Source organism: Oncorhynchus mykiss, chromosome 3, assembly GCF_057628025.1.
Source record: "Oncorhynchus mykiss isolate SJ-2025 chromosome 3, ASM5762802v1, whole genome shotgun sequence".
Lineage (NCBI taxonomy): Eukaryota > Metazoa > Chordata > Actinopteri > Salmoniformes > Salmonidae > Oncorhynchus > Oncorhynchus mykiss.
Window position 1 is genome coordinate 45772049 of NC_143024.1, and position 25403 is coordinate 45797451.

A 25403-nucleotide genomic window follows, 5' to 3' on the forward strand; every position below is an offset into this window, starting at 1 on the left:
TAAGGGAATGCGAAGACAAACTGACCTTGGAGCAGTGTCTCAGGATAACTTCATCCTAATCCACCTTGACAGCCTCCTAAGAACATCTACCAAATGGCCAGACATGACATGGCTCTGTGTCATACCTTCGTCTGTCTCTGTCTCCATAGTGAGAACTTCTTGCATTTCAAAGGCAACGCCCCTCCTCCCCGCCTGGTCACGGTCCTGGCCTTCCTATTGGAGTTGCTGAGACGGAACAATGACAGTGACCCCGCCCTGCTCACCATGCCCCTCCCCTCTCTGCTCCGCTGCCTGAAGCTGGTCAACGAGCCTCACGGTGAGAGTCCACACACAGAAAGACGCGTACGCGCAGTAATCCTATTTGTGAACAATATGCTGAACGAGCTTGCTGCTATGGGTGGGGGTGGGGGTTCTTCTAGGTTTTTCGTGTGTGCAATGTGTGTGTGGTAACTAGTCTAAAAGCAGCTGTGCGTTCACAGTGAGGAGGACCAGTACAGAGGCCCTGCAGCTGGTGGTGGAGAGATGTTCGTCCGCCGCAGGGGGTGCACCATGTGACCAGACCGTCACTGTCCTACGGTGAGCGACACCAACTGCCGTGGCCTTTACTCTTCCTTCTCTCTGCATTCAGCGCTTGGGGTGGTGTCTATTAATGTACACCGTAGCAAAACCGTTTTTCAGACGTCGGACAAGTTCGTGGAATGCTTCCCTGTTTCACTCTGTTCAGAACATTTCCTTCCGCTTCGTGTCGGCTGAACGCGACGCTGTTCTAGGGCAGCCATGCTTTTTTTGAACCGTCGCGGTTAGAAATGTACATATCCTGCGACGCTTTGTGTGTATAAAGCATGTACATTGGTGTTACAGTATCTCTGTCTTACTGTGTTCTGTGTGTTCAGGTCCTTTGTGGAGGAGAACGAGGGGTTGTATGACAGACAGGTGTACAGTGTTCTGGAGACGATAGCTGTTCTGGACAGTCATGTGGTCCAGGTCCTGATCCCTGTTCTGTCGCTGAGTCTGAGGAACACAGAACACAAGAGAGGACTGGGCAAGAACACCACACTGAGGTAGAGTTTTAAACCTGACCGTAATCCCAGTCTCTAGTCTAACCTAACCTAGACATAATCCTATTTGTTAAGGTTAATTTATATTTGGAGAGATGCGGAACAACTAAGTACTGTTGCCTTTTTTTGGATGCCTTTTTAAAAAATCAGTTTCTCCTCAGAGAATCTTGTCACCCGACCTGATATAACGCTACGTCTACACACACCACGAGGAATCTTTATCGCACGGTATAAATTGCGTGTTGACCTACGTGGGGAAAACATCTGAAGTATAGGGAATGGGACTTTCATCCAAATGTTGATTCTATTGAAATGCTTTACAGTAGTCATAAAACCATGAAGCCAGTGTGCGACATGCCAGATGTCAAACCACATCACTAATAAACCCCCCCCCCAACACAAAAATGATTTAGTCAATTTTAGAGTAAGGCTGTAACGTAACAATGTCGAAAAAGGGAAAGGGTCTGGATACTTTCTGAATGCAGTGTGTGTGTGTACCGTTCAAAAGTTTGGTGTCACTTAGATATGTCCTTGTTTTTGAAAGAAAAACTTTTTTTTGTTGTCCATTTTTATAATAACATCAAATTGATCAGAAATAGTGTTAATGTTGTAAATGTCTATTGTAGCTGGAAACAGCAGATTTTTAAAATGGAATATCTACATAGGCCCATTATCAGCAACCATCACTCCTGTGTTCCAATGGCACATTGTGTTAGCTAATCCAATGTAATCATTTTAAAAGGCTAATTGATCATTAGAACCCTTTTGCAATTGTTGTCTGATTAAAGAAGCAATAAAACTGTCCTTCTTTAGACTAGTTGAGTATCTGGAGCATCAGCATTTGTGGGTTTCTTCTGTTCTTGTTCTGAGAAATGAAGGCTATTCCATGTGAGAAATTGCCAAAGAAACTGAAGATCTCGTACAACGCTGTGTACTTCTCCCTTCACAGAACAGCACAAACTGTCCCTAACCAGAATAGAACGATGAGTGGGAGGCCCCGGTGCACAACTGAGCAAGAGGACATGTACATTAGAAAGTCTAGTTTGAGAAAGACACCTCACAAGTCCTCAACTGGCAGCTTCATTAAATAGTACTAGCAAAACACCAGTCTCAGTGTTTTGTCAACTGTGAAGAGGCGACTCCGGGATGCTGGCCTTCTAGGCAGAGTTGCAAAGAAAAAGCCACTTGTGTGGACTTGAGGCGTCTGTTTCTCAAACTAGACACTCTACTGTACTTGTCCTCTTGCTCAATTGTGCACGGGGCCTCCCACTCAGGTGTGTCAACAAAGTACTCATATTTTTCTTTCTTTTTTTATCTACAAAAATGTCTAAACCTGTTTTTTTTTAGTCATTACGGGGAATTGTGTGTACATTAATGAGAATTTTTTTTATTTAATCCATTTTAGAATAAGGCTGTAATGTAATTTTTTGTCGGGAGAAGTCAAGGGGTCTGAATACTTTCTGAATGCACTGTATTTATACAGTGTTCAGTGACACAGTCAACTCTGTATGAAATATACTAGATCTTGTGCTGTGACATCACTCACTCAATATCTCTGCATGTGTGACAGGAATGCATACAGGAATTTGCTGACTCTGCTGGGGGACGGTGGTCAGGCGGAGATCATCAGCCTGGAGGAGGACTGACTGTTGACCCCCAGGACCAGGTCACCATGCTGTTGACCTCAACACCACTGGGCTTCATGTATAGATAGATATACATCATGTATAGAAATTGTCCTGTTGGTGATATAGATCATAATTTATGGTCAAGTTTCCGTCTTCATGTTGAAATATTTTTCAAAAAAGGTGTTACGAAATAAAGTAAATGTGATGAAATAAGATAATGTGGAAGTGCTAGTGTTGTATTTCTGTTTCCTAATTTCACAGGCATGGAACGAGTTTGTGATGCATATAGATAAATGTATAATATTTTGTTCTTCCATGTTGTGATAGTAACTACCGATAGTAGACAAATAGGATCTCTTTATGCTCATGCACTCTTTTGTTGGCCCAACTTTACAGGCAGAAACCCGCCTCCTTTCCTGACACTGTATCCCTCATCAAGATACAGCCAGAGTCCGAAAGATTACTTCTGCTCTTTCCATTCCCTTTTTCCTTTGCAATCTTCATGCAATCAGGCTTCATTTTGTCAGTCAGAATTTCACGCCTGGTCGATCTTGTCATAAAAAAAATGCACTCCCCCAACATAAAACATAGTTTCACATGACCCTCCCTCATAGAATTAACTCAAAATAATGTTTAGAAACCACAAATCAAATAACTATAACAACCATGTGTTTATAAATGTGCATATTGACTTTTTCCATTTCAGCATGCTTTTGTGGCACAGTTGATGCCACGCAGGGCTACGGGACAGAAGGTTGAGGGTTCGCCGACCACTCATTCTCCCTGTCAAGCTGGCGATCTAAATCATCTTGCAGGCGCCCGGTCCGCCAACAGAGGAGTCGCTAGAACGTGATGGGAGAAGGAAATTCCAATGGGCCAAACCCTCCCCTAACCCGAGTGACGCTGGGCCAATTGTGCGTTGCCTCCATGAGTGTCCCGGTCACGCTCGGCTGTGACACATCCTGTGATCAAACCCGGGTCTGTAGTGACACCTCAAGCCCTGCGAAGCAGTGCCTTAGACCGCTGCGCCATTCGAGAGGCCTGGAAATCTGATTTTAAAAAATTGTGATGCTATTATTCTATTAAATATATGCAACGAATGATCCACCAACAGGTTTCTGTGCCAATGCACCACGTTGAAGTAATCAGATTGAAACATTGTCAGTGGTTGTGTGTTCATGCCACATATAAAAGGTAATTTAATTAATTTTAAAAGTAAAATGACAAACATTTAGGCTATACTGAAGCGTTAAGATTCTAGACGAGCCTAGAATAGCTGCTCAGATCAGAGAGGAGGCAGAGCATGTGTTGAGCCTTCCTGAATAACTGGGCCTGCTGAGAGTCCCATTATTATAGGACGATATGCGAGAACGATGATCCGCAACAAGACAGCGCATCTCAGTATCAGAAGTAGAAATACAGACGTACAGTAGCAGGTCAGTCTCTTTCGACCTTATAAACTGTCGAGAGTAGACTCACAACTTATCCAAATGGAATGAAACATTCAAATCACAGGGCTTTTGCGCCATTATTCAAATGACATTTTCACCGCAGCCTAGGGTAGAATTTTGTACCTACCTGAAAACAAATATTAATTGCATTGTGGTGTTGTAGGCTAATTGTATTGTCCCTTAACAAGATCAATAGGGGTGCTTTATGAGCTGCGTGTCTCGTCTTTCATGCTTATTGATGCACCTGGCCTATCCACTTCCTATCAGCTCTTCCTCTTCATGTGGATTTATATTGGATATTGGTGCAGCTTTGAATGATTATATGTGTGCCATGATGGCTAGTTATACTGTGGTACACAATAGGCTGAGTCATAAATCCCAGGAAATGGTTCCAATCGTTTTTTTCACCATCCCTTTTTCCATCTGGGATTTTAGAACTACTTCATATAAGGTCTTTGTTTCGTGTAGGCTTACGTGACGTGACGTGGCGTTTTGATAACCGCGCAAATCTCTGACCGAGGTCACGTTAATCAATAATTAGATTAAGGCGAATATATTGATAAATCTCTCCTTGTCCGATAATTATACGGCTCTCAAAACCTCACAATTAATTGCATTTAATTGTAAACTTCACGATATGACAAATAAATGGCGGAATAAACGTTCCATTTTTTATGGGTATTATGTGCTTCTCACAGTTGTCAAGTTGGGTAGGGGACCATTGTTCATACCCAGCAGCATCACAGTTCTTGACACAAACCGCTGCGCCTGGCACCTAACCCTTTCACAGGCACTTAAATCTTTTGTCTTGCCCATTCACCATCTGAATCGCACACATACACAATCCATATCTCAAGGCTTAAACATCCTTATTTAACCTGTCTCCTCCCCTTCATCTACACTGATTGAAGTGGATTTAACAAGTGACATCAATAAGGGATCCTAGCTTTCACCTGGATTCACATGGTCAGTCTGTCATGGAAAGAGCAGGTATCCGTCGTGTTTTGTATACCTGTGGTATAGTTAAGCAATAAGGGGTGTGGTAAATGGCAAATATACCACGGCTAAGGGCTGTTCTTACGCACGACAACGCAGAGTGCCTGGATACAGCCCTTAGCCGTGGTATATTTGCCATATACCACAAACCCCGAAGTGCCGTACTGCTATTATACACCGCTTTCCAAGTAATTAGAGCAATACAAATACATGTTTTGTCATACTCGTGGTATAGGGTCTGATATACCATGGCTGTCAGTCAAACAGAATTCAGGGCTCGAACCACCCAGTTTATAATAATAGTTAGTGTGTGGAAAAGCGTACTGCATAAGGGAAGTACCAAAACACCTCGAAATAGGGGATGTGCATGCAAGCAGATGAGACCATTTCCTAAGGATAGAATAAATGATATAGTAAATCCTGCAAAGGGGAGAATGTAAACCAGGGAAAAAGCACACTACACTCCCCTGTGCCCAATAGAAAGAAAAACAACCCTCCCAAAAGCAAAACATTTTTTTTAGACAACACTCCCCTATTTCATACTAAGAAAATACAGCAGATTAACTTGCTCGATTCAATTTATGGGCTTTATTGATACAGTACTGTACCTCTTTATTCTGAAAACAAGACATGTTTTTTTTTTCTCACACTTCCTCTCACTGCTGGAGGCTGGTGGAGTTACAGATTTACTTTTGTCTTATTTTTTTTGCTCAAAGTAAAACAAGACGTTTTGAAAATGGCATAAGACAGTGGCAACACATAGCTTAGGTTCTCCTACACACAGTATGTTGAGTATATGCACTGTATGATAACAGTGGTCAGACATTCATTGAACTGTTAAACAGTCTTAAATCCTGAGCTTGAATAGAAAACACACGCTCAAGAAAGAGTAAGATTGGGTCCACAGTTCGTTCACACATAACCGGTTTCAGTTGAAATGACCTTGGATGGGTCCATTGGCTTTGTATGGAGTAGATGGGTTATGGTAAGTAGTAAGTAAGTACAGCTAGTTAGAGTGCCAATAGCCCTAGAGTGCATTAGTAAAAGAGGGAGCCATTTCACTCCGTAGAGAGCTCTGCTCCCCTTGAGTGCTCCAGCATTGCGATCTCCTGTTCTGCACCATTGACTAGTGCAGCCCCTTTATTTCAACCAGTCATCTGAGCAGGGTTTGGGGTCAATTCTATGGCAGTTCGGGATATATTATTCTCAATGCTTTTCAAGGAGCAAAATTGTCGTCAGAATTTCTGTTTTACTTCCTGAATTGACTGAATTGAAATGGAATTGACCCAAACCCTGCAGCTGATGAAAGATCAGTCCATCATCACAGGGGAGCTGAATAGGGAACCTCCTCAATGTCCTCGAGGATCCTCCTTTCATACAGGGCCACGTTTTTGTTCAGTTTATGGGTAATGTCAAGGATGGGCAGTGACACCTGCACTTGGGAGTGGTTAGGTTGGGATCCTGAAACTGGGGAAGACGTGGGTAATCTTATCTGGGTGGCAATAGTGTGTGAATGCATTTAGAGGAAGAGGGGGGTGTTGTAAATTAGTTATTTTGTGTTACATAGTTGTATGTCCATAAGAGCTGCATGATATATCTATGTAGACATTTACTGTAGTCTATATTAGTGTGTTAGACAGGCCCTATCCTGTGATGGGGCACTTGTAGAGTCTGGAGGTTGGGGCAGGTGAAGTATGGGGCAGGGAGGAAACACGTTGCTATTCCATTGGAGGCGAACGGTAGAGTTGGTCCATAGAACACTTCCTCCTTCCCCTCCGTGCTCACATCCAACACCTGGACAACAGGAAGTGAAATAAAAAAAAAAGTCAAATACATGAAATAATAAGAGATTTTAGTAAGATAACATTTGCTATGAATACCCTCTTTCCTCATCATGGATTATAAGAGCATTCAAAATACCTAAAAAACGATGCATAAATGATTTATGTACAACATAGTTTAACAAGGCAATTTTTCAGGTTACTTAAATCGGTCAAGGTCACTCACCTGAATACACGCTAGGGGCTCATTGGTCCAGATAGAATATCCACCGACAACATAGATTCGGTCATCATGGACTGCCACTCCAGATTCATTCTGACCTGCGGAGGATAGAGCGAAAATAATGATTCACTGTGCCAAAGAGAGGCCAGATGACTCGATGTCATCTGAGACACAGGGTGCGTTGGGAAAGTTCAGAAAATAACTTCCGACTTCACCTTGAACTTATTTGACAACTTCACGGGGAATCAAGTCGGGAGGGGTGGAGAGTCACAAGGGAAAAAAAGGAGGACAGTGATCTTATCTAGTACGTGTGTGTGTGTGTCTGCCTGCCTGCGTGTGCACGTGCATGCGTATGCATGAGCGTGTGTATGCGCAGCCCACCCACCCGTGAGTAGGCTGAAGGTGCAGCGGGTCCACTGGTCCATGTCTATGTCGTAGGAGTCGATGTGGCGGACCAGAATGCGGTCGTTGTTGTAGTCCAGGTCATTTCCTCCCAGCACATACAGCTGCCTTCTCGCCACGGCCATGACATGGTACACTCGCCTCTGTAGCATGGGACTGCGGGCCAGCCACTGGTTCTGTCAGAGAGAGAGAGGGGAAGGGGGGGGGGGGGGGGGGGGGGGCAGAGAGTGAGAGAAAGAGAAGGTGGGGAGGGAAAAGGACAGTGGGAAGATGTTGAATAGATGGATTAATATTTTAGCGTATCCCTGCTTGGGTAATTGATGTATGTTCAGTGCTGGATAAATAATGTGACACCAGGGCTATGATTTCTCCTCATGATTTCACCCCCCTTCCTAATAATATACTTCACCCTCTCCATTTTACACGGATGTATCCGACTGTGCACATTTGACTAAGTGTGTCTGGTTGTTTTGTATGTATGTGTGTGTGTGTGAGAGCATACGTGACCATGTTTGTGTGTGTACGTGAGCGATTGTGTGTGTGTGTGTGTGCGCGGTTGCGTATGTCTGGTAGGAGCTGACGGGTGGCCATCTGTTGAGGGTAGTGTGGGTGGGGGGGGTTGGTGTTCCTGGCAGGTGAATGTAGCTCCACGGTGAATACAAATGAGACTTTCTCGGTCTCCTGCTCGCTCTCTCTTGCTCTCCCTTCCTTCCTTCCTTCCTCGCTCTTTCTCTTCTTCTTGCTCTCCTTCTCTCCCTCTTGCTCTCCTTCTCGCTCTCCTTCTCGCTCTCCTTCTCGCTCTCCTTCTCTCCCTCCTTCTCTCCTTCTCGCTCTCCTTCTCTTCCTCTCGCTCTCCTTCTCTCCCTCTCGCTCTCCTTCTCTCCCTCTCGCTCTCCTTCTCTCCCTCTCTCCCTCTCGCTCTCCTTCTCTCCCTCTCGCTCTCTCCCTCTCCTTCTCTCCCTCTTGCTCTCCTTCTCTCCCTCTTGCTCTCCTTCTCTCCCTCTTGCTCTCCTTCTCTCCCTCTTGCTCTCCTTCTCTCCCTCTTGCTCTCCTTCTCTTCCCCCTTGCGTGCGGGCCCCCTGTCTCGCGTGCACGCAAACACACATCCTCAAAGTTGCCGTAAACAAGCGTATTACTCAGCTATCACAGAAACTGTTCTGAAACCACGCTTTTAAATGTTTTGATGGCATTTGTCTCACTTTTGGCTTATTTCTCTGTACGATCTGTTCTTCAGTTACCTGTTCTGGATCGTACACCATCAGTCTATTCTGGTACTGAGCTGTGTTTGTGACTCCACCTGTAACAGAGAAGAGTATTACACACAGGTGGCGGGCGGGCGTGTGTGTGTGTGTGTGTGTGTGTGTGTGTGTGTGTGTTCAATCTGTTATGCTCTATTCTCCATCTGGGTGTGTGTGTACCTGAGACCCAGAGCAGGTCGTCAGCCACACAGCCGGCGTGGCAGGACAGCGAGCGGTCAAAGGACTGGACGAAGGTCCACTTGTTCCTCTTCGGACAGTAGCGTTCCACGGTGGGCAGCACCTGTCTCAGCTCGTTCCTCCCCCCCACCGCGTACAGGTACTGGCCCAGAGCCCCCAGGACAAAGTGTTCCCTGCAAGCCTTCATGGAGGCTATCTCCGTCCAGCGGTTCCCCCGGGGGTCATACCGACAAGCGGTCCTCACCGCACACGTTCTCCCCGTGGAATGCTCCACCTCGCCGCCTGCCACAAACAGGAAGTGACCCATGACGGCCACGCAGTGGTGGCTGCGCCCGGCGGGCATGGGCGCCAGCTCGCTCCAGTTGGAGCACCCGGCCACGCGCACGGTCTCCTGGGCGGCCGGGTTGAAGTAGCGCAGCTCCCGCACGCGGCTCACCTCGCGCTTGCGCCCGCCGGCGATGTAGAGGGTGAGAGACTGGAAGCGGGGCTTGGTGTGGGCGGTCTGGCGGAGGGGTTGGGCGTAGGTGGCACGGTGGTACTCTAGAGCCTCGTCCACTAGGGCGGCGGCGGTGGCACTGGACTGGACCAGCGGGTGGCACTGTGCCACGTGGTGCAGGGCGGCCACATCCATAAGGCCGTAACGAACGTGCTGTATCAGGTCCTCGGTGTACTGGTACCGACAGTCATGCTCTAACCAGCACACCACCAGCTAAAGAGGAGAGGGGGAAGAGGAAGACAGAGGGAAGCGATTCATAATTATTAGTATTCTAAATGCCTACAGAGCAGTGTTGCAAGATCAAGACGAGTGTGTTACTGTATACACAAACACACTTATACAAAACGCATACCTATACAAAACGCGCGTACACACACACACACCTATACAAATGCACACACATCATGAATATCCACCGGTACATTCCTTTGTTGAGGACCGGGAGAGGAGAGAAGCAGAGGGGGGATTTAATTGAACTTGAGAGCAATCGGAGGCTGTTTAGCTACGGCGGTGGCGTGTGAATGTGGGCGAGATGGCTGAAGATCACTGATACCATTATCAGGGAAACAAAGTGGCTTTCAACACAATCAGTACAGAGACAGGGAACTTATTACAGCACAGCAAGATTACTGAGCTGGAGCGGTTCACTGTCAGCACCTCCTCCTGACTCGCAGGCACACTGGATACACACTGAAATCCTATTCAAACATTGCACTGGCTCGTAGATGCGTTCAAACCATATTCTGTACAAACAGCACACCAGAACACCATTTACATAGACGCAGACATATTCCCACATGCACTGTATATATTGTCCTACTACTGTCAATGCCACTCCTTTTTCTCTTCCTTCTTAAATACATCCTAAAATGATGCCAACACAACAGTATTTACACCCCCCCCCCCCTTTCCACTCTCTGCTTTGTCCTATTCTCAGTCTTGCTATCTACACCCCTCTCCTCCTTTCTCTCTCTTTCCCGCTTTCTCCCCCCTCCTCCTCCTCCCACCTCTGAAGTGGCAGAGGGGTGTGTGTGTGCGCTCCGGTAGGCTGACTGTGAAGGTCACGCTGGATCAGAGAACTTCCTCGGGGCAGAGAATAAATCAACTTCCCCTCCCTCCCCTCTTCCCCAAAGAGGGAGACAGATAGAGAGAGAGGGAGAGAGCAACCAGAGAAAAGACAAACGCGCAAAAAAGGGGGAAAAAAAAAAACAAAGACCCAAGAAAATGTGATTTCCAGAGCGTGAGACTCAGAGAGAAGTTGGTGTGACGATGATTGACGGGCAAACTATATCGGCTGTGTATTGGTGCCCTCGCGTTTTTTCGGGCGGATGCCCAAATTAACCTTCCTCGGCAGAGTGAAGGAGGCCCAAAGCAGCCTAATCGGGGTCTGATTATGGCAGCATCGCCCGGCTAAAGGGTCAGGGTAATTGTGCCATCAGAGGCCTGATTGTTTTCAATCAGACGGGCGGCCGGAGTGACAGCTGGGTGATTGGGGCGCTGATGAAGCCGCGGTGGGCCTAATCAGAGAGGGGGGAGAGAGAGAAGAGGTGGAGAGGGGGGCCTGATTGGTGCAAATGAACAGTCAAAACGCATAGCGCCCCCCCCCCCCCCCCCTCCATATATACACACACACACGCCTTCCTTTCCTATTCACTCCTATACATAAATATAAAGAGTGTATTTTGGTGAAGGCTATGAATGCTGCCCAGTTGACGTTTTATGACACACTGTGTGATGTAGTATATCAAAGTCTGCGTGGGTTTATGGTGTGCATATATAGTGTGTGTGTGTGTGTGCATGTGTCTGTATATGTGCATGCATTTGCGAACATGTGTGTTCCTTCCATTGTGTGCGCGCGTGTGTGACTGTGAGGAGCCAGTGCAGTGTACCTGCCAGATCTCCTCCTCGTTGAGGGAGGTGAGGCGGTCGCTCTTCAGCACCTCCCTGAGGAGGCGGTAGGGGAGCAGCAGCACCTCCTCCTGGCGGCTCTGCTGCAGCTCACACAGGTGTTCTACCAGGAAGCTGACCACAGCCTCCTCCAGAGCAGGGAGGTGGAACAGATCGGCCACACGGTACAGGTCCAGGTAGTTAACACTGTTCAGCTCCTGTTGTGGACACATTGGCAGGCACAGACTCACAAGGTAAATACATTTACATTTGAGTCATTTCGTAGCAGAGTTTCTAAAACGCCAAGATATATACCACCTCAGTGGAGTTGAGCAGAGACGACTGCGGGCGGACTGAACCTCCGACTACATCGAGTCACTGTCAGTCGACACTTTTCTTAAACATATGTTTGTCCTGTGTAAAAGCGGGCCTTTTCTTTGCTGAAATCCATACTTTTCAATAAAACTTTTTTTCTAATACAACCACCGACTGTTTCCTCGTATCAACTGACAGTCGTCGCAGCCCAACTCCGAGATCTCCAAGTCGTGGAGTTGAGAAACCCAGCTAGTCATTTTAGCAGACGCTCTTATCCAGAGCGACTTACAATTTTGTAAGGATAGCTAGGTGAGACAACAACATATCACAGCCGTGGGACCGTGATCTTCCCACAATAAAGTAGCAGGAAAAGACAAGTGCAGGTTTTTTGTTCATTTATTTACACATTTTTTTTGGGGGGGGCGGGGGGGGCGTGGGATATATTTAAGATACTCTTTGAGGAGGAAGGGTTTGAAAAGATTTCAGAAGATGAGCAGGGACTCCGCTGTCCTGACATTAGGTGAAAGTATGTTCCACCGTTGGGGTGCCAGGACAGAGAAGAGCTTTGAGCAGGAGCTGACATCCAGTAGTGGTGGGAGGGCCAAGAGACCAGAGGTTGGGGTGTAGGGTTTAAGTTAATACATACAGTAACACACACAGACATACAGTTGAGTATCCCTCACACGCACGCACACACACACACACACACACACACACACACACACACACACACTCTGGGTCACACACTTTCCTTGGGGTGTTTTTGAACTGCAGTTTATATACCACTGAATCTATTGGAGATGAGACCACATTGCTATTCAAGCAGAACACAGAGTAAGAGAGTAAGAGAGAGAACAGGAGAGGAGGCAAGAGAACAGAACATGGAGATCGAGAGTGGAATAAGACTGCCATCTGCTGGCAGTAAGCAGGACCACGTGCAATATACTGCACGGCTCTGAGTAATCGCCTCAAACAAACACTCGCACACAAAAAAAATTACCTGTTCAATACCCAATTTCATACAGACAAAATACATATAGAAAGCTAGTGAATCTATATTTTATGTTAACCTGGGTCTTTTCTCTGCATCTTCAGCTGCTATCTAATTGTATAATACAGTGTTTACAGTGAGCAGGGAGTATGTCTATAGGGACAGTGCAGTGAAATCAATGGTGTGCAACACAGTGTCCATTTCTCTCTCTACCAGCAGACGGTGTATGAGAGCACTGTTTACCATAAGGTGATGTAACAGTTTGCCCACTGCCATGCTAATGTATCTTACTGGTAGTGACAGGGGGGGGGGGGGGGGGGGGTTAATGTGTGGTCTTGTGTTGTTAGGAAGTACCTTGGACATGTGGAGAGTAGACCCTCCATATACACAAGAAATTCCAGTGTAGGTGTGGGTGTGTGATACGTATGTGCTTATTTGACTGTACTACTGTATATGACTATGTGCGAGTATGTAATATATGTGAGTGTGTGTGTGTGTGTGTGTGTGTCCATGTCTGTCTTGACTCCTCACCTGGACGAGGTAGTGTGAGCAAAGACTGAGCAGCTCCAGCAGCTGTAGGTGACTTCCTGCCGACAGAACATCCTGAATCACCCCTGGCTCCAGCATTATCTGAGGAGAGGACCTGAGTGAGACCACGTCCTGTCCACCTCACACACTGCTCACCTCCCCAGACAGACAGGTTCCCATCCCAAATTACACCATATTCCCTGTATAGTGCCCATAGGGTTCTGGTCAAAAGTAGTGCACTATGTATGGAATAGGGTGCCATTTGGGACGCAACCAAATGACAGAAGCCCTCAGGGACCAGTGGTCACTTTATATAATGCTGCTGATTCATGTGTGTGGGTGTGTGACTGTGGTCTCGGGCCAGGCGTGTTTTTTTTGTGTGCAATAGCATTTCACACTAATGTGATTTCACTCATGTGCTACTGAAAGCATTTGAGAGGCATTCTTTGCGCTGTGTGCTCTTCAAAAGACTACATGTGTGTGTCCCACTTTATATTCCATGTCTATAAAACATGAATTTAAAATGGGTCATTACATTGCAGTTAGAGTGGTATTATACATTGTTACACACACACACACAGTTATTCTTCTTACAGTTGTGATACATACCACATTTCCATGTAATTGCCATGCAAAATACATGATTTTAGCAACATCAAATAAAAAAGTAAGACTAATATTTATAATATGCGTTTGTGCGTCCTCTCAGTGTAGACTATATAGCAACAGCATGTCTGCTAACCCCATGGTCCCTGACATGTGGCCCGTGGATTTCAGCAACTAGCTCTGTGGTTGTTTACTGAAATAAGCATATTGCTCACGTCTCATCATCTCAGCAGACGGAAACGGACCGGCAGCCGGCTGCTGACCTACATCAACACAACTCCCCCCTGCTCATTTCCACTGTGGAAATGCAATTAGGAATAATTACGAGCTAGCCAGCCTTTCACTGCTGGGCCACAGGGCATAGATCTCCTGACTCCTCACCGCAGAGAGAGAGAGAGGGAGAGAAAGATGGGGGGGGGGGGGAAGAGAGATAGGCAAGAGAGAGGGAGAAAGAGTGGGGGGGGGGGGGGGGGGGGGTCACTGGCATACTGTAGGATCAGGCTAGGTTAGATATCACATCCATGTATAGGCTATAGCAGGTGGACTCAACCACTATTTAAGAAGGTCCAGTCACACAAATGTACTAGATGGCAACGGTCCGGGAGGATATTGTCATTTATCAGCATAAGTAACAAACCCCCACATTGCAACTCACATGACCCCAAAATGCTCAAACTGTTCACATCCATTTCCTTGGCGGAGAGAAAACTTCAGCATTTTAAAGAAAATTTCCTGAAATTCTACACATTTTGTCATGTTTTATGCGCGTTCATATGATACCTGAGTGACTCAACAAAATCAAATGGGGGCACCCTAGGGGTCAATTATCAGGACCGCGATCCTCCAGTATGGCTGGGCTATAGCTTTAATCAGCTAACGAAAAGCTGGAAACTGTCACTCTTAGTGTAAGCCTGGATAGTTGTGGGATATGTTTGTGTGTACAGTTATGTTTGTGTGTACAGTGCCTGTGTGTGACTTGAGGACATGTGTGGGGTGGCTAGCTGTAGATGAAGGTGCTACTGTAGACTCACCTGTCCTGTGTAGGCGAAGTCTAGTGCATGTTTCAGTCCCACACTGGTCACTCCCTGAAGAGTCACCTCATCTGCCTCACTCTCCACCATGCACAGACTGAACATGGCCTGAGAACACACACAGACAGACAGAGACAGACAGAGAGAGAGAGAGAGAGACACACACACCTCTGAGACATAGGCACAGCAAACCTGAGCTATAAATAGGCTACAGCACAACTGAATTACAAAAACAGCCTAAATAGATGCGGGAAGTAGGGGTGCTGAACCACCCCCATCTGTTCCGCAAAAAAAAATACTTTATTGCCAATTGTCTTAGAGAGAACAGAAGTTATTTTGCTTGATCAGCACACACAAACGAACAGAGAGACAGATGTAACAGTATAACTTTAGACCGTCCCCTCGCCCATACCCGGGCGCGAACCAGGGACCCTCTGCGCACATCAACAACAGTCACCCTCGAAGCATCATTCGTTACCCATCGCTCCACAAAAGCCGCGGCCCTTGCAGAGCAAGGGGAACTACTACTTCAAGGTCTCAGAGCAAGTGGCGTCACCGATTGAAACGCTATTTAGCGCGCACCACCGCTAACTAAGCTAGCCGTTTCACATCCATTACACTCACCCCCCTTTTGACCTCCTCCTTTTCCGCAGCAACCAGTGATCCGGGTCAACAGCATCAATGTAACAGTATAACTTTAGACCGTCCCCTCGCCCATACCCGGGCGCGAACCAGGGACCCTCTGCACACATCAACAACAGTCACCCACGAAGCATCGTTACCCATCGCTCCACAAAAGCCGCAGCCCTTGCAGAGCAAGGGGAACTACTACTTCAAGGTCTCAGAGCAAGTGGCGTCACCGATTGAAACGCTATTTACTAAGCTAGCCGTTTCACATCCGTTACACAGACAGGAGACAACCCCCCCCAAGGGGTTGAAAGCACAAGGACTACCATGTGATTTCACACAGCAACTGCCCTCCAGTTGAAAGCTCACTCTTGGCCTATCCATAGAGCTCATTGGACATAGAGAACATAGAGAACATGTGTTTCTTTGACACCCATTTTACAAGCTATATTTATCACTATCCGACACACAGACTGGTTACTTCCTGGTCCTGATCTTTTTCTGGGAAACACTGCATTAACACACACACACACACACACACACACACACACACACACACACACAAAGTGAAATCGAAGCCCCAGAGAGAGCAGTCGCCTGGCCCTGAGCCTGCTGTGCTGTGCCTGATGCCGGGTGCTCCCCAATCAAAGCAATTGATTGGTGTCACAGTATGAGATGTTGGCAGAGCCATTGATCAGGGATGGAGGAACAGGGGAAGCGGCAGGGTGATGGATTAGTCATGTCTTTAATTCACAACTAAAATAATCAAGGACTCCTAAATCACACTAGCCTGGGTACCAATTTGTTTGCGCCTTCATGCCACACCTTGTCATGCGAAGGAGTTGACATGATGGGACCAGGCTACAGTCATCACCACTACAACCTCAGAGCAGAGGATACTCCTGCCCCTTTTTTTTGATTAGGACTGGTATTTTTTGGGTGTAAGCACTAGTGTTGTTCTAGGTAAATTGTGTTTCCATAGCTAACGCAGTCTCTACTCTATAGGGGATTGGGACAACCACTTGTCATGTACAAAAGCCTCTGGGCCAGACGGATTACCAGGACGTGTCGTCAAAGCATGCGCGGAACAACTGTCAAGTGTCTTCACTGACATTTTCAACCTCTCCCTGACCGAGTCTGTAATATCTACATGTTTCAAGCAGACCACCATAGTCCCTGTGCCCAAGGAAGCGAAGGTAACCTGCCTAAATGATTACCGCCCCGTGGCACTCACGTCGGTAGCTATGAAGTGCTTGAAAGGCTGGTCATGGCTCACATCAACAGCATCCTCCTGGACACCCTAGGCCCACTCCAATTCGCAGCCCCAACAGATGAAGCAATCTCAATCGCACTCCACACTGCCCTTTCTAACCTGGACAAAAGGAACACCTATGTGAGAATGCTGTTCATTGACTACAGCTCAGCGTTCAACACAATAGTGCCCACGAAGCTCATCACTAGGCTAAGGACTCTGGGACTAAACACCTCCCTCAAACTGGATCCTGGACTTCCTGACGGACCGCCCCCAGGTGGTAAGAGTAGGCAACAACACATCTGCCAAGCTGATCCTTAACACTGGGGCCCCTCAGTAGACCCTCCTGTATTCCCTGTTCACCCACGACTGAGTGGCAAACACGACTCCAACACCATCATTAAGTTTGCTGATAACCGACAACGATGAGACGGCCCATAGGGAGGAGGTCAGAGAACTGGCAGTGTGGTGCCAGGACAACAACCTCTCCCTCAATGTGAGCAAAAGAAAGGAGCTGATCATGGACTACAGGAAAAGGTGGGCCGAACAGGCCCCCATTAACATCGACAGGGCTGTAGTGGAGCGGGTCGAGAGTTTCAAGTTCCTTGGTGTCCATCACCAACAAACTGTCATGGTCCAAACATACCAAGACAGTCGTGAAGAGGGCACGACAAAACCTTTTCCCCCTCGGGGGACAGAAAAGACTTGGCATGGGTTTCCAGATCCTCAAATGTTTCTACAGCTGCACCATCGAGAGCATCCTGAACGTTTGTATCACCGCCTGGTACGGCAACTGCTCGGCATCTGACTAAGGCGCTACAGAGAGTGGTGTGAATGGCCCAGTACATCACTGGGGCCAAGCTTCCTCACATCCAGGACCTATATAATAGGCGTTGTCAGATGAAAGCCCATAAAATTGTCAGAGACTTCAGTATATAGACTGTTTTCTCTGCTACCGCACGGCAAGCGGTACCGGAGTGCCAAGTCTAGGCCCAAAAGTTTCCTCAACAGCTTCTACCCCCAAGCCGTAAGACTGCTGAACAATTAATAAAATCGCCGCCAGACAATTTACATTGACCCCCTCCCCCTTTTTGTACACTGCTATCTATGCATAGTCACTTCACCCCCATCTACATGTACAAATTACCTCAACTAACCTGTACCCCCAAACACTGACTCTGTACTGGTGCCCCCTGTATATAGCCTCGTTATTGTTATTATGTTACTTTTTATTTTAGTCTACTTGGTAAATATTTTCTTAACCAACAGTGCAGTTTAAGGAGAGTTAAGGGCTTGTAAGTAAGCATTTCAAGGTACATTCTACACTTGTTGTATTCGGCACGTGACAAAGTTTGATTTGAGTTAATTTCATTTTGTGAAAATCTATGCGTTTTCTTATGATTTGGTTGAGTATAATTGTGTTGTTGTCCCGGGGCTCTGTAGGGTCCATTTGTGAACAGAGCCCCAAGACCAGCTTGCTTAGGGGGCTCTTCTCCAGGTGTATTTCTCTGTAGGTGTTGGCTTTGTTATGGAAGTTTGGGGAATTGCTTCCTTTCAGGTGGTTGTAGAATTGAACAGCTCTTTTCTGGATTTTGATAATTAGTGGGTATCGGCCTAATTCTGATCTGCATGCATTATTTGGTGTTTTACGTTATACAGAGGATATTTTTGCAGAATTCTGCATGCAGAGTGTCAATGTGGTGTTCGTCCCATTTTGTGAATTCTTGGTTGGTGAGCGGACCCCAGACCTCATAACCATACAGAGCAATGGGTTCTATAACTGATTCAAGTATCTTTAGCCTAATTGGCATGTCAAATTGTATGTTCCATTTGATGGCATAGAAGGCCGTTCTTGCCTTGTCTCTCAGATCATTCACAGCTTTGTGGAAGTTACCTGTGGCTCTGATGTTTAGGCCGAGGTATGTTTTGTTTTTTGTGTGCTCTAGGGCAACGGTGTCTAGATGGAATTTGTATTTGTGATTCTGGGAACTGGACCTTTTTTGGAACACCATTATTATTTTTGTCTTACTGATATTTACTGTCATTGCCCAGGTCTGACAGAATCTGTGCAGAAGATCTAGGTGCTGCTGTAGGCCCTCCTTGGTTGGAGACAGAAGCACCAGATCATTAGCAAACAGTAGACATTTGACTTCAGATTCTAGTAGGGTGAGGTCAGATGGTGCAGACTGTTCTAGTGCCCTCGCCAATTCGTTGGTATATATGTTGAAGAGGGTGGGGCTTAAGCTGCATCCCTATCTCATCCCCCAGCCCTGTGGAAAGAAATGTGTGTGGTTTTTGCCAATTTTAACCTCACACTTGTTGTTTGTGTACATGGATTTTATAATGTCATGTGTTTTTCCCCCAACACCACTTTCCATCAATTTGTACAGCAGGCCCTCGTGCCAAATTGAGTTGAAAGCCTTTTTGAAATCAACAAAGCATGAGAAGACTTTGCCTTTGTTTTGCTTTGTTAGTTTGTCAATTAGGTTGAACAGGGTGACTACGTGGTCTGTTGTACGGTAATTTGGTAAAAAGCCAATTTGACATTTGATCATTACATTGTTTTTGCTGAGGAAATGTACGAGTCTGCTGTTAATGATAATGCAATGGATTTTCCCAAGGTAGCTGTTGACGCATATCCCACAGAAGTTATTGGGGTCAAATTTGTCTCCACTTGTGTGGATTGGGATGATTAGTCTTTGGTTCCAAAATATGCCAGAGCTGAGGCTGATATTAGAGAGTTTAAGTATAGCCAATTGGAATTTGTGGTCTCTATGTTTTATCATTTCATTCAGGATACCATCCACCCCACAGGCCTTTTTGGGTTGGAGGGTATTTTGTCCTGTAGTTCATAACATGTAATTGGAGAATCCAGTTGGTTCTGGTAGTCTTTAATAGTTGATTCTGAGATTTGTATTTGTTCATGTATATGTGTTTGATGTTTGCTCTTTGTTATAGAGCCAAAAAGATTGGAGAAGTGGTTTATCCATACATCTCCGTTTTAGACAGATAACTCTTTGTTTAGAGTTTTCCCCAGTGGTGGTTAGATTATATGGATTCTTCAATTACATTGAGCTGATTTCTGACGTGCTGTTCCTTCTTTTTCCGTAGTATATTTCTGTAAAGTTTTAGTGATTCACCATAGTGAAGGCTCAGGTTTTCTGGGTCTCTGTTTTTGGTTGGATAGGTTTCTCAATTTCTTTCTTAGGATTTTGCATTCTTCATCAAACCATTTGTCATTGTTGTTCATTTTCTCAGGATGTCTGCTTGACATTTTTAGATTTGATAGGGAAGCTGAGAGGTCAAACATACTGTTTAGATTTTCTACTGCCAAGTCTACACCTTCACTATTACAGTAAAACATTTTGTCCAGGAAATTGTCTAGAAGGGATTGAATTTGTTGTTGCCTAACTTTCCTTCCATCTATAGCATTTCTTAATATTATTCAGTTCCTTTGGCTTTGATGCCTCATGATTGAGCAAAGCTCTGTTCAAGTAGAGTATGATTTTGCTGTGACCTGAGAGCGTTCAGTCAGAGACTCTGGGCTGAGGTCAGTGATAAAGTAGTCTACAGTACTACTGCCAAGAGATGAGCTATATGTGTACCTACCATAGGAGTCCCTTCGAAGCCTACCTTTGACTATGTATATACCCAGAGTCTGACAGAGCTGCAGGAGTTGTGACCCGTTTTTGTTGTTGTCGTTGTGTCTAGGGGGGCATATGAGGGAGGTGTTTGTCCCCGTGTGTTGAGGGTGTCAGGCTCTTGTCCAGTTCTGGTATTTAGGTCGCCACAGACTAGTACCTGGGCCTGCAAATGGTTTATCTCCCCCTCTAGGATGGAGAAGCTGTTGTCGTTAAAGTATGGGGATTCTATTGGGGGGATATAGGTAGCACACAAGGAGATTTTTCTCTGTTGAGAAAATTTCCTTTTAGCCAGATGTAAAATACCATGTTTCTTTTAGGATGACAATGTCTGTATTTCCATTTTCTTTGATGAAGTCTGGGTTCCTGCTCTTTAGGCCAAAAGCAGATGACCTCAGACCTTGTATATTCCAGGATGAGATAGTAAAAGCTTTGTGTTCAACAGTGTCTAGTGTTGTTTTCGTGTGGTTTAGGCTCGGACCATTACAGTAGGTGTGAGCAGAGCATGCTGAGCATCTGATATATATATCTCTTAGGATGGGGCTTGGGCGGGTGTTTTAGTGGGGGTTGGGCCTGTTGCTCTGCTCAAGGCCTGGGCATATGTGCGGCTTTATTACAGAAGACTAAAAACAGTTGCATGCATTCGTGAATTGCAAAGCATTCATTGTCTAGGCTAATTATCCAAAGCTCCCTTTGTTATTAATTTGAAAACTAAAATGCTCGATTGCATTTCAAAGCATGAATGTCTCCTATGCTGTGTGATGCCATGAACGAATGACTGATTTATTAATACAGTAGCCTATATATTGAAATATAAGAGTAATAAGTAAGTTACGGTATTTCGTCTAAACAGGACATGCTCTTAGGCCTACAGCTCGATGGTGGTTATACAAGGCTACTATACAAAGCCTACTATTGTTAATGACATTACATATTATTATACCCTGGTGGGTTTTTTTCTAGGCTAAGATATTTCAACAAGTCCAGGCGATAACAGAGCTACAGTGATAACTCGAGCTTGGTTCCCAAGTTTCTAAACCCTACCAAACCATCTTCGGTATAGTGTTGCCTAAATATTTGAATTGAGGAAATGTGATAATCATTCAAATATTTTAGCGATCCCCAGTAGACGTCCTAAATGACCCCCAGCCTTCAGATGTGAGCTAAACAGTGCACTTGCACTTGAGATGAGCTTTAAGGCTTATGGATGCGAAAGTGAACTTTCATCATTTCCAAACGTTTAAGTCAGTTGTATGCTGATTTGCGATCTATTAACAGCATTATCATTAGGATATTAAATAGGCGCTACAGGCGCTATATCTTTTTTTATTGATGCAGTATTCAATTCATACGCACAAAAAATATATTAACTAAAGCATTCACTGAGAAAGTTGATACATGTGGGCCCTTCATATATAGGCTATGCAGAGCAACTTTGTTCAATTGATCAAATCAGTTATTGTAGACCAAAGAAAATGACAGATGTGGTGTTTTGTGCTTGTGTATATAATTACATTACCCGACCACCCCCAGTAAAACTAATCCCATATGAATAGGGTTTAAGGCAAGGGCTGTTTCCTCGTCTCTGACGCTGATGCCTCTGCCATTGTCCTCAATTCAAATATGCTGGTTCATTTTGCTATTATGCACATAGCAACATAGGGATCGGCGCCAATTCTACGGCGCACTGAAGACTATGTTTCATAACCACGGACAACGACCATATCCACCGCGGCAGAAAGCTCATGTTATAAAAAATAATATTATTTCGGTTTATTAGTGTTACACCATTATTTATAATATAACCATACACGTTTATGAAGTGATGGACTGTGCCTTCCCTGTGGCCTCCGCAATGGAGTAGTCCACTGAGACATGCACGAATCAGACAGATGTCTTGACTAAAGAAATCTCGGTCGACCAAACAGCCTATCGACCAAACAACTAAATGGGGCCGGCCCTACGATTTTCACATGGGGATTATTATTTTTATTTTTTAAATTTTTTACATGTGAAACGGCAAATGTGATTTTCAACATGAATCCATTCAACACAGTTCCCTCGTAACGAGGTTTTCACAGTAGGCTATAGGCCCAAAAGCTTATCACTGCATATTGGCTTTGCTTGAATTGCCCTGCCAATGCATTGTTGTTTTTCTCAGATCATTTAAAAAATATACAGTACCAGTCAAAAAGTTTGAACTTTTACATTGTAGAACAATAGCGAAGACATCAAAACTATGAAATAACACGTATGGAATCATGTAGTAACCAAAAAAGTGTTAAAACAAATCAAAATATATTTTATATTCTTCAAAAAAGCCACTGGTCTAATGTCCATTGCTCGTGTTTCTTGGCCCAAGCAAGTCTATTCTTCTTATTGGTGCCCCTTTAGTAATGGTTTCTTTGCAGCATTTTGACTATTAAGGCCTGATTCACGCAGTCTCCTCTGAACAGTTGATGTTGAGATGTGTCTGTTACATGAACTGAGTGAATAATTTATTTGGGCTGCAATCTGAGGTGCAGGTAACTCTAATTAATTTATCCTCTGCAGCAGAGGTAACTCTGGGTCTTCCTCTCCTGTGGCAGTCCTCATGAGAGACTGTTTCATCATAGCGCTTCATGGTTTTTGCAACTGCACTTGAAGAAACGTTAATAGTTTTTGGAATTTTCCAGATTGACTGACCTTCATGTCTTTAAGTAATGGACGGCCATTTGTCTTTGCTTATTTGAGCTATTCTTTTACCATTTAGGGCTATCTACAACACAACTGATTGTCTCAAATGCATTAAGAAGGAAAAAAACGTCTCCTTTGCCACTCGGGCTGATAAAGTCCTAGACCACGGTTACTCTACTCACAAGCAAGCATACAAGGCCCTCCCTCATCCCCCGTTTGGCAATCAGATCATGACTCTATACTCCTGCCTACAAGCAGAAGCTCAAACAGGAAGTACCCGTGACGTGCTCCGTAGATAAATGGTCCTCTGAATCAGAGGTTATGCTACAGGACTGTTTTGCTAGCGCTGACTGTACCCGGACTCCGCAGATAGCGTCGACAACTAACCACCTCCGCCACCGGCTTCATTAGGAAATGCATCACCAATGTTGTCCCCGCAGTGAAGGTTCGCTGCTTCCCCAATCAAAAGCCCTAGATTAACACCAAGGTTGCAGCGAACCCAGAGACTATGGCTGAGGACAAGAAATCCTGCTATGACCTCCACAGAACCATCAAACCAGCAACAGGACAAAATAAAAACAAGGTGGAATCCTATTAGACAGGTTCCAACACCCACCGCATGTGGCAGGGGCTACAGTCGTGGCCAAAAGTTTTGAGAATGACACAAATATTAATTTCCACAAAGTTTGCGGCTTCAGTGTCTTTAGATATTTTTTGTCAGATGTTACTATGGAATGCTGAAGTATAATTACAAGCATTTTATAAGTGTCAAAGGCTTTTATTGACAATTACATGAAGTTGATGCAAAGAGTCAATATTTGCAGTGTTGACCCTTCTTTTTCAAGACCTCTGCAATCTGCCCCGGCATGCTGTCAATTAACTTCTGGGCCACATCCTGACTGATGGCAGCCCATTCTTGCACAATCAATGCTTGGAGTTGGTCAGAATTTGTGGGTTTTTGTTTGTCCACCCGCCTCTTGATCACAAGTTCTCAATGGCATTAAGGTCTGGAGAGTTTCCTGGCCATGGACCCATAATATCGATGTTTTGTTCCCCGAGCCACTTAGTTATCGCTTTTGCCTTATGGCAAGGTGCTCCATCATGCTGGAAAAGGCATTGTTTGTCACCAAACTGTTCCTGGATGGTTGGGAGAAGTTGCTCTTTCTCCCTTTGCTGAGAAGCAACCCCACACATGAATGGTCTCAGGATGCTTTACTGTTGGCATGACACAGGACTGAGGCTAGCGCTCACCTCATCTTCTTCGGACAAGCTTTTTTCCGGATGCCCCAAACAATCGGAAAGGGGATTCATCAGAGAAAATTACTTATTACCCCAGTCCTCAGCAGTCCAATCCCTGTACCTTTTGCAGAATATCAGTCTATCCCCAATGTTTTTCCTAGAGAGAAGTGGCTTCTTTGCTGCCCTTCTTGACACCAGGCCATCCTCCAAAAGTCTTTGCCTCACTGTGCGTGCAGATGCACTCACACCAACCTGCTGCCATTCCTGAGCAAGCTCTGTACTGGTGGTGCCATGATCCTGCAGCTGAATCAACTTTAGGAGACGGTCCTGGCGCTTAGTGGACTTTCTTGGGTGCCCTGAAGCCTTCTTCACAACAATTGAACCGCTCTCCTTGAAGTTCTTGATGATCCGATAAATGGTTGATTTAGGTGCAATCTCACTGGCAGCAATATCCTTGCCTGTGAAGCCCTTTTTGTGCAAAGCAATGATGACGGCACGTGTTTCCTTGCAGGTAACCATGTTTGACAGAGGAAAAACAATGATTCCATGCACCACCCTCCATTTGAAGCTTCCAGTCTGTTATTCGAACTCAATCAGCATGACAGGGTGATCTCCAGGTTTGTCCTCGTTAACACTCACACCTGTGTTAACGAGAGAATCACTGGCATGATGTCAGCTGGTCCTTTTGTGGCAGGGTTGAAATGCAGTGGAAATGTTTTTTTGGGATACAGTTCATTTGCATGGCATAGAGGGACTTTGCAATTAATTGCAATTCATCTGATCACTCTTCATAACATTTTGGAGTATATGCAAATTGCCATCATCCAAACTGAGGCAGCAGACTTTGTGAAAATTTATATTTGTGTATATTTATATTTGTCATTCTCAAAACTTTTGGCCACGACTGTACAGTCCATTACGGATTACGGATCTGCCCAACGATGCCTCTTTACCAGACGAACACAATGCATATTATACATACTTCGACCAAAACACCAAGCCGTGCATGAGGGCCCCCGCCCACCCAGAGGACTAGGTGATCTCGATCACCAAGATCGCAGGCCGGACAGTATTGCAGGACGTGTTCTCAGAGCATGCACAGAACAGCTGGCAGGCATATTTACGGTCATGTTCAACCT

General features: G+C 45.4%; 2 protein-coding genes across 10 annotated transcripts in view; one reads left to right on the forward strand and one right to left on the reverse strand.

Annotated features, from left to right (window-relative positions):
- Positions 1 to 2896, forward strand: part of mms22l (MMS22-like, DNA repair protein) — a 31403-nt gene extending 28507 nt beyond the window's left edge. For all 6 annotated transcript variants that reach the window (XM_090229350.1, XM_021596411.3, XM_021596415.3 and 3 more), the window contains 4 exons: positions 150 to 316; positions 480 to 576; positions 894 to 1061; positions 2629 to 2896. In XM_090229350.1, the coding sequence (XP_090085476.1) occupies positions 150 to 316; positions 480 to 576; positions 894 to 1061; positions 2629 to 2704 (508 nt within the window). In that variant the 3' untranslated portion in view covers positions 2705 to 2896. The remainder of the gene's footprint in view (positions 1 to 149; positions 317 to 479; positions 577 to 893; positions 1062 to 2628) is intronic.
- A 2810-nt stretch (positions 2897 to 5706) lies between these two features.
- klhl32 (kelch-like family member 32) overlaps positions 5707 to 25403 on the reverse strand; it is a 37242-nt gene continuing 17545 nt past the window's right edge. The window contains exons 1-9 of one of the 4 annotated variants that reach the window (XM_036973918.2): positions 15454 to 15787; positions 14830 to 14937; positions 13196 to 13294; positions 11361 to 11576; positions 8958 to 9684; positions 8778 to 8836; positions 7523 to 7715; positions 7141 to 7235; positions 5707 to 6927 (exon numbers count right to left, since the gene is read on the reverse strand). In XM_036973918.2, coding sequence (XP_036829813.1) covers positions 6766 to 6927; positions 7141 to 7235; positions 7523 to 7715; positions 8778 to 8836; positions 8958 to 9684; positions 11361 to 11576; positions 13196 to 13294; positions 14830 to 14934 — 1656 coding nt within the window. In that variant the 5' untranslated portion in view covers positions 14935 to 14937; positions 15454 to 15787 and the 3' untranslated portion in view covers positions 5707 to 6765. Of the gene's footprint in view, positions 6928 to 7140; positions 7236 to 7522; positions 7716 to 8777; positions 8837 to 8957; positions 9685 to 11360; positions 11577 to 13195; positions 13295 to 14829; positions 14938 to 15453; positions 15788 to 25403 lie in introns of those variants that run through there. The other 3 variants (XM_036973915.2, XM_036973919.2, XM_036973916.2) reach the window with 3 other exon arrangements.